Raw genomic sequence first — 9,643 nt, forward strand, 5'->3', positions numbered from 1 at the left:
TGCTTGCCTGCATTCAGGCTGCGCCTCTTTTCCTTTGGGGAGAGTGGTATGTGTGTGCACCTTCACCTGTGTGCACAGATACCTGTGCACGTGGAAGCCTGGCGGTCAGCATTGTGAAGTCTCCCTCTTATTTTTTTGAGACAAGGTCTCTCACCCACCCGGGGGCCCACTGGTTGAGCAAGACTAGCTAACCACTGAGCTCCTCTCAGGGAGCTGCTTGTCCCTTCCCCACCCTGAGCACTGAGGTTACAGGTGCTGAGGTCCTCAGGCTTGGGAGGTAAAGGATTTCCAACTGACCCATATCCTTATCCTCCTTTCCCATCTCTTTTCATTAGAAATAGGTTCCCAGGTCCCATCAACACCAATCCACGTGGTGTGACCCTCTCTAACAAATAGTAGGACTCTTCCTTTGTCCTGCTGAAGAAAGCCAACAAGCACTGAAAAGTTTTGTGACAGATCCAGACACTTCAAGGAGAATAAAACCGAATCCACCGAGGTAATGATGGCCTGTGCCAGTCAGTTCCAACTTCAGATGGGGAGGAGATGTGTCCAAAGTTTTAGTCCAATAGTCAAGAATGGCGGCTTGGGGGCCTCTTCAGCCTGGTGTGGTCACTGAGCTAGCCTTGGCATCTGAAAGGCAGGGCAGGCAGGGGTGTTGCTTGGAACCAGCTCTCTGCTACCTGATCCAAGGGTTCACAAAGGTGCTTCTCCACTCCCATCCCACACCCCACGAAAAGGACCCCTAGGGTTCTGCATGCTGAGTTTCAGTAGAATTCAAAAGAGAATCATTTAACTTGTGAGAGAAGACATTTATCCTCTTAGGCATTCATAGCTCAGGAAGAAATAATTTATAAGGTCTCTGCTTAGAGAGGTAGAGAAAGGCCTGGGGACTGAGGAAAGAAGGGTCTCCTGGCATGCTCCTGCTCTTATTTTGCCAGCCCCTGCAAACTCAGTTTTAAGAAGTCATGGGGAAGAAGCCTCTCCAGCTAGCTTGGGCTTGCCAGGAGGACACTCCACTTCTGCTTTCTGTAAGGGCTGCAGCTCCCTGGGCCCTTCGCTTCCTCTAAGGTCAGGTCTGCAAAGTCTGTGGCAGCTGGAGTTTCTCTTTCCCTCAGTTGGCTATTTGCACATTGAGCAGAGGGGCAGAGCCTGGAGTGAAAGCCAATGAGATCCTACACCCTCACCAATGAGCACTGGACGTGTCCCTGGTGGACAAACAGCCACAGCCACCTCACTGTGACTGGTCAGTAAGTGGACAAACTGAGGCTTTGAGTGTGGAGACCAAGATGGGTTAGCAGATGGCACTTACCAAGCAGCACTTACCCGCTGCAGGCGCCAGCTTGTTTGTGAAGGGGACACAGGAGCCTGTTCTCTTTCCTGTCACCCCCAGCTTGGCTCTGGCAGAGTGGCATTCTTAAATCTGCATACCCCACTCCAGCCCTTGACCTCAGGCATGAAGACCTGAATCCCTAAAATGATAACATGGTTGTCTGTACCAGAATTCCCTTGTATTCAGATTAGGTCGACGGGGTTTTCTGGGTTCATTGCCCAGATGAACGAGGACTTGACAAACCACTGGGAGAGAGATGTGTGAGCTCCAGACAGAGGCTGTGTAGTGTGGGGACTGTGCCAAGGTCACTGGCCTGGTCCCTCTCCAGACACACCTGCCTGGAAGGTTAGAGCCACAAAACACCTGGGCCCTGGGCCTGTGAAACTCACTGCTGAAGTCTGGCCCCAGGTTTGTGTGCCTGGGGGAATGTTCTTGTCCTCTTTAACCAGACAGGGTGGGAGGAAGGAGGGGGATAAATCCGAACTGCAGGTCTCAGGGGAGGTTGGCAACGTTGAGGTGGATGGTCCGGCTGTGTAGTAGTTGGCAATGCTGGTCTCCCTCTGTGTTGCAGCCTTCACCATGGAGCAGCTGAGTACAGCCAACACCCTCTTTGCCTTGGAGCTGTTCCACAGCCTGAGTGAAAACAGCTCCACAGGAAACATCTTCATCTCTCCCTTCAGCATCTCTTCTGCCCTGGCCATGGTCTTCTTGGGGGCCAGAGGCAACACTGCAGCCCAGCTCTCTAAGGTTAGCAGAAGGAAAACTGGCCGCTCTCTCTTCCCCCTCCCTGCTAACAGTTGTTCCTCCGAGCTCTTGCGCTGTGACTTCTAAGCCATGAGGAACCAGGTTCAGTAGCTGCTCATGGTGTAGTCAGACTTTCAGAAAGGCCCAGGGATGGTCAGCTGTTCATTCACTACCAACTTTAACTGAGCAGGGGGCACTTTCTGTCCAGCCAGGGACACAGAGTGATCAAAGACAGTGACAATACCTGCAGGCTTGGTGCTCCCATTCCCAGGAGTGAATCTGACAGCTTTCCTGTCACCTCCCTGCACCTCCCCTGAGCTAACTGTTTCCCATTTTCCTTTTGCATGGACCACCACTACTCATGAATCATGCCTGTAAGACATGTCGTTCGGGCATGAGAGATATGCGAACATGTCACAGTAGACAGCCTGGTGGTGGTGCCTGTGTGGGGACAAGGTAAAAGAGCCACCTGTCTGTGTTCCCAGGGTTAACCCTGTGCCTCTCTCCAGCCTGATTTGACTGGCTGTGGCTCTGCAGGAGGAGAGATTGGAGAGTCCCTGTGGCCTGCTGAACAGGACCAACACTTTATCACTGTACCTCTCGGGGACAGCAGGTCCCCTTTGCCTCCCTCCTCACAGCTTTCTGTCTTCCTTAAGTGGTGTGGAGAGGACTTCTGCTCTTGCTGTCCCTCATTCTGAGAGGGACTCTGCCCCCTTTGGAAGTGTGGACAGGAGTGGGAAAGTGTTTCCTAACAGACCCGCCTGGCTACTGTGCACCTGCTGCTAGGTGCTGCTCACAGGTTATATCTGCTTCAGTGTGGAGTCTTTACCAGTGACAACTTCAGTAAAAAAGAGTCTCCAGGCCTTTCCCTCCCCATTTCAGTCTCGTAGGTTCACGCAAGTAGCAATCAAACACTGCCTATCTCGGGAGTAGTATGGACTGTGGACCCTGTGTGGTTTTTCTTCTTTGTGTCTGAGAAGTATTAAACCCTCAAAAGAATAAATTTAAGGAAGTTATTCTTCAAGGGAGTAAGTTGTGGATCTTAAAAAGATAACCAAAGACAAAGGCCTCAGTCAGTGTTTTTCTGGTCTCATACAAGGGATGAGTCTTATTTTCATTGTTTATTTCTGAAAATTGTTTTAAGCAAAACTGAATATGACACAGAATATAAACATGAGCATACCATTTAAATCATTTTTGGACAACATCAGATATAAATATTTAGTGTGTTAAGAATTCACATTTGTGGAATTATTAAAAATTATTTAGAGCCATGTCTAATTATGTCTCGCTAAGTGGTACACTTCTGGTTTCATTTTGTTTGCTCTCCCAAGAACATATTAATAAAATATTAGGCTGGAGCTACTCAGCATTAGGAAAAAAATAATTTGGTAGAAGCTGACACCAAGAAATCACTTCATAACTGCAAAACAAATGATTGTTTAAAGAATGTTTTCTTCACTCTAGACTTTTCATTTTGATGCGGTTGATGACATTCATGCAAGGTTTCAAAGACTGAATGCTGAAGTGAGCAAACGTGGAGCTTCTCACAAGCTGAAACTTGCTAACAGACTGTATGGAGAGAAAACCTACAGTTTCCTTCCTGTGAGTACCTAGCTCATCTCATTTTTTAACTTCCTGAAGAGAAGCACAGCCATGTTGCAGGTCATTCATGAAAACAGCCAAGAATGGAGTTTCATCTCATAGTCTGTCTAATGCAAAGATGGTTCCTGGATTTCTTTTTTAAGTGAGCTGAACTGGTGGCTCAATGGATGAGAGGCTCCTGTGCATGTGTGAGAATCTGAGTCTGGATCCCAATACCCATGAAAAATGCCGGGCATGGCTTCCTACGGTTCTGTAACCCCAGAATTGTGGGGAATTGGAGTGATGAGGATCTCTTGGGTTTTCAGACCACCAGCCTAGCCAGGTTCAATGAAAGACCTTGTGTGAAGAGAATAAGGCAGAGAGTGAAAGCAGGACACCTGACATTCTTCTCTGGCTTCTACAAATGCACAGATACACACACGCATATACCCATATGTACATACACATACACCCCACTTGAAGTATAAGCAACATTTGCTGATTTATGAAAACATTACTGTGGAATTCAAAAGAAATTTGAATTTGTATTAATACCAGAAATGTTAAATAAAGGGCTCTACTTACCACTATTGCACTGTAACCTGAAAAAGTGGTTAGGACAGTAAATTTAGTGTTATGAGTATTCTAACAAAATAGAAAATATATTTTTCATTTAAATGGCTTTTTTCCTTTGGGGATTTTAGAAAACTTCTGTAGGGAATAGAAGTTATTCATGGCACTTCCTTTTTAAATATAGGAGTTCTTGGCATCCACCCAGAAACTGTATGGTGCTGACTTGGCCCCTGTGGATTTCCAGCATGCCTCTGAGGATGCAAGGAAGGAAATAAACCAGTGGGTCAAAGGTCAAACAGAAGGTGAGAAACTGAGCAGCACTGGCTCCTTTAGTCACCTTTCCCTTGCTGTAGCTCACACCTGACACAATCAGCTTATGGAGAAAGGGCTCATTTTGACTCACAGTTTTGGAGTTTCAGTCTATAACCAATTGGACTTATTGCTTTAGTTCTATGGCAACACTGCTCCTCCTGCTAAGACAGCATGGGAGAGGAGGCCCGTTCACCTCACTGGTGAATAAACAGAAAGAGGGAGAGACCAGGGTCTCACAATCACTTTCAATAGCAGTACCTCTTCCCCAAGGTAGGTTTCTTGATGAAGACCTACAGTCCCAGCACTTGGGAGGCTGAGGCAGGAGGATTGCTTTGTGTACACGTGGCAAGACCCTGTCTCAAAATAAAAACACATAGAAAGAAAACACACTCCCCAACGACCTAATGACCCCCAGCTATGTCACACCTTTTAAAGGTTCCTCTGCCTTCCAGTACAGAATGGAGCAGAGAGCAAATCTTGAAGACACAGGCCTTTGGGTGACCCCTCTGAACCACAGCAGAGCCACTGTGCACAGACTCTTACTCCTCCTACACTCTCTCCCTGCATCTGCTTTCTCTCTTCCTCAGCTTCCCAAATCCTGGCTTATGTGCACTGACACTCAGAGGCTAATCCCTAGAATAAAGCATAATTTCAGATGTCAGAAACTTATCAGTGGAGAAATACAGACATGATTGAATGGAAGCAGTTGAGTGCCTATGGGTTCCCCAAACTACAATTTATAGTTAAAACCAATATGAAAACGCAGATACAACTGATAAAAATGCCTGTCCAACAGTGTTGAGTGCTCACATGGAAAGAAATGAGACATCAAACCTAGTGGAATTTATGAAATCAGTATTTAAAAACTGCTGAAGCCATAGTATTTTTGTCCAACATCTTGTCCAGTTGTAACAGTCATTATTTTTCAAGGGGTTTGCTACATCCTCTTTTGCTTCTTAATATCAACTATGGTTTCTACCCTACTCAGTCTTCCCAAACAGAAGACTTAGAGACCCTCTAGATTTATTATAACAAGCCTTAAAGCACCAGAGCTGGGCAGACATCAACCCTCTAAGCTGTTTGCTATTTCCTGGCCGTGTACCCCAATATTACATGCCATAATTGTTCCTGCCTGTGCTGCTTCTGTTCCATCAAGCCAGCCTTCATGTCCACATGCTTATGGTCCATATCACCCCATGACGACTCCCCTCTTCCCCAGTTTCTCCTCCTACTACATCTTCTCTTTCCTCTCTCTTCTCCTGGTCCCTGTTAGACCCCAAGCCAGGGAAACCAAACCCTGCCTGCTTCTCTTCTGTTCAGCTATAGTCTGTCAGCAACTTTATTTTAAATGGCCAGAGATAACTGGGGAGCAAAGATACATAGTATCACTTGGTATAGTGAGATTGTGCTCACCTGGGGTATAACCAGATCGTGGGGGAACAAGTAATTAACAAATGAATACATTAGCAGCACCAGACCAGCCCCCAATAATTCCCCCTTTTTGTCTAAATAAAAAGTTTTCTCTTACAATAATAAATGACATACAGTAAGAACAAACATGAAACAATTATGAAAACTATTCATGCAATACTTACTTACATTCACAGTGTCCAGTCCACGTGCATTTGGCAACTTAGGAGACAGTACTCTACTGTTTATCCTATCTTGGTGAATTCGGAGTACTGTACCCACATGATTTTTTGTTAGAGCTAGTATTTAACAACATGAAATTCTATTTACACCTAATAACCCATTAGTTTATATTTGGAATTTCAATATAAAATGTTACAAAAGCTGACCTTATCTTCCCAGGGAAAATTCCAGAACTGTTGGCTGTGGGCGTGGTTGACAGCATGACCAAACTTGTGCTAGTGAATGCCATCTACTTCAAGGGAATGTGGCAGGAGAAATTCATGAAACGGGACACAACCGATGCTCCTTTCCGACTGAATAAGGTCAGGTGGCACCATCTACCTGGGATGTTCTTGGTTGTGTGTGGGTGAGTGCTGAGGGTATACCACAGCCCCCATCTCCATGCCAGGCCAGGGCTTTACCATGGAGTACTACATGGAGACCCCAGGTTCTCATCTCCTCTAAAAGACAAGAGGGAATAACTTGAGTGAGTCTTCTTTTTTGTAACCATTTCAGAAAGACACAAAAACAGTGAAGATGATGTATCAAAAGAAAAAATTTCCATTTGGTTACATTCCGGACCTGAAGTGCAAGGTGCTGGAGATGCCTTACCAGGGCGGAGAACTTAGCATGGTCATTCTGCTGCCTGAAGACACTGAGGATGAGTCCATGGGTCTTAAGAAGGTAACTGGCTCTCAACACCGTGATTCGTGTTTCCTTTCATACTACCGTACTAATACTTCCTGTGTGTACTGTGTAAAGATTCTGTTTTCGCTCAGAATGTCTAGGCTGCCCTGTGGCTTAGCTCTTGTTCCCACCCCAGCCTACACTTGTAATCAGGAAGGAGCCTGCTGTCATTCAAACATAGGGAGCATGTACTGCCATGAATGCGGTCTGGTTGCCAGTTGTGTTTTCTTGCTGGCGTTTTATCTTGTTACAAATTGAGGCTCTAATAAATGGCCTCTAAGGCAAGTGGTTCTGTTCTAGTCCCATAGAGGAATAATAATAGCTGATATTTGTATGGTACTTATTCAATAGTCACAACAATGCTACGAAGCTGGTGCCATCAGTATCCCTGTTTTGTTCTGTGTCTGCTCTATTCCACTCTTCTCTACCCTACTCTCCTGGACTCTTCTTCACCCTATGGACAAGATTTTGCTCTGCAGCCTGGATTGGCCTTAAGCTCACAGCCCTCCATCAGTGGCTCCTGAATGCTGGGATTGCTGGATGTCTGCCCCCATGTCAGCTGCTTGTCCTTGTTTTAAGTGAACCAAGTCCCATCCATTTTGGGCCTTTCTCATTTTCACCCAGGAGTTATTAGATATTCCTTCAGTTCTAGTGGACTTTACAGATCACTTTAGAAGTTTCCAGAATAAATAAAAGAAACTTTTAAAACTTTTCCTTGTACCATACATGCAACTAGGGTAATAAAAGATCTTCTAGCTCATCTGTCAAGTGATGCAGTGTGATAGGGCTTGAAGAAATCCTTAGTGTATGGAAAAATGGACGATGGGTGGATTGAACGAGGAAATAAGGGAAGTATTAAATGCATGGAAGAAGTGAGTGTATGAGGCAGAGAGAAATAGATGAATGGATGATGGATGGATGGATGGATGGAGATATAAACAGGAGGATAGATGCTGGGTGGATGGATGAATGGATGGACAGATAAATAGATGGTTGGATGAATGGGTGACAGATCTATTGTTAAATGTTTTTGTACTTGGACCCTCAACAACCTGGAAAATGGTTCTGCTATATTTCACCAATTGTGAGACAAAAATGAAATGTAGGTGGAATCTGTTTGGGCAGAAACCGTGAAGGAAACATAGGAGTAGTGGCCTTTGTGAGTCTGCTCATTTGAAGAGTACCTTCTTACAGTAAGAAATTAAGTTCGTTCTGCCTTACATTAATTCCAGGTTGAGAAACAGTTAACTTCAGAAAAACTTCGTAAATCGACCAAACATGAGAACCTGGAAACCATTGACGTCCATGTCAAATTGCCCAGGTTCAAGTTGGAAGAGAGCTACACCCTTAACTCCAACCTTGGCCGCCTGGGAGTACAAGATCTGTTCACCAGCAACAAGGCTGATCTGTCTGGCATGTCAGAATCCAGAGATCTCTTCATATCAAAAATTGTCCACAAGTCCTTTGTGGAAGTGAGTGAGGAGGGAACAGAAGCAGCTGCTGCCACAGGGGGCATTGTTACATTCCGAATGATGTTGCCTGAGGAAGAATTCACAGTGGATCATCCATTCCTTTTCTTCATTCGGCACAACCCAACAGCTAACCTGCTCTTCCTTGGCAGGGTCTGTTCTCCATAAAACAGACTTCAGAGATACAAGACAGAGCTTAGAGTTTTCATTGCCTATGATTTTAATAGTGATTATTTTCATTTATCCTTGCCAATAAAACCTCTATCCAGAAACCAATCTTTAGTTTCTTTTGTATGTTCAACCATGTTGGCTTTTTATATCCATGTCTTTTGGCATGTGTGTATCTGTTTTATTTTTACACTGAAAAAAAATCCAAATGTCATTATCGACTGTCTTAAGTATAAACGCAAAAGAATAAAACAGATATATAGATTCTTGACTATGAAGTACCCTATGGAGATGACACACCTTCCTAACAAGCATGGATATGTACGGATTTTTCCAAAGTCTGTTGTTTCTCTGTCTAGAAAGAGAGTAAAGCACAAATGAAGAGATAAAACCAACAAGTAATAATGTACTAATGAAATAAATTGACCCCAAATAAAAATTGCTATCAACTTTCTTTCAGGCTTTGTGAAATGAAACCATGGCTGGTTTTTTTGTTTGTTTGTTTTTGTTTTTGTCAAATAGTTTCAGAAGTCACAGCAGAATGCATCCCTGGTTGTTTAAGAGGGTAAAAAGCAGAGATGCCATGGGAACAAAGATACTGAAGGATTCCCTTCATGTGAAAATGCGCTGTCTCCATGATTCTGTCCTGGAGGATTAGTGTCCTCCTTACCCAGCTTCTCTGTGGTCTTAGATGAAGCCTCTTGATTTGCTATCATGCTAGGATGGATCTGTGCAGTGGTGAAGGCAGTTGGGCTGGGGACTCATGATTAGTGTGACCCTTTGCTGGAGGCACTCCTTTGATGGAGCTTCAGATTCTACATTTGTTCTTTCACAGCATGGTTGGATCTTTACAAACCTAAGATTTGTTAGAATCTACAAGCCGGATGATGCTTGTCCTCTCTCTCCCTGGTCTCAGGGAAGCCAAGGCAACAGTCACAGGGGCAATTGGCTTGGCAATATGGATGGTGGTGAGGATTCCACAGGTTACAAACAAAACTGTAGCAGATCACCAGGAAGCTTTTCCTCCAATTCTCCCCATTCCCCCATTCACAATGCCAGCACTTACTATACTCCAGATTCTCCTGGATGTAGCAGAAAAGATAAGCAGTGGGCACTATATCTGCAGCTTTTCCTCTTGTATTGC

The 9,643-nt window shown here is 44.8% G+C and overlaps 1 protein-coding gene across 1 annotated transcript; it reads left to right on the plus strand.

Moving 5' to 3' along the window:
• Nucleotides 1-1,899: 1,899 nt before the first annotated feature.
• LOC110541953 (leukocyte elastase inhibitor A-like) lies at nt 1,900-8,552 on the plus strand. The gene is made up of 6 exons (XM_060372376.1): nt 1,900-2,077; nt 3,542-3,679; nt 4,416-4,533; nt 6,356-6,498; nt 6,692-6,859; nt 8,095-8,552. The coding sequence occupies exons 1-6, from the start codon at nt 1,910-1,912 to the stop codon at nt 8,497-8,499; spliced, it is 1,140 nt and encodes a 379-aa protein (XP_060228359.1). The 5' UTR covers nt 1,900-1,909; the 3' UTR covers nt 8,500-8,552.
• Nucleotides 8,553-9,643: the final 1,091 nt, after the last annotated feature.

This window comes from Meriones unguiculatus, chromosome 19 (assembly GCF_030254825.1).
Source record: "Meriones unguiculatus strain TT.TT164.6M chromosome 19, Bangor_MerUng_6.1, whole genome shotgun sequence".
NCBI lineage: Eukaryota > Metazoa > Chordata > Mammalia > Rodentia > Muridae > Meriones > Meriones unguiculatus.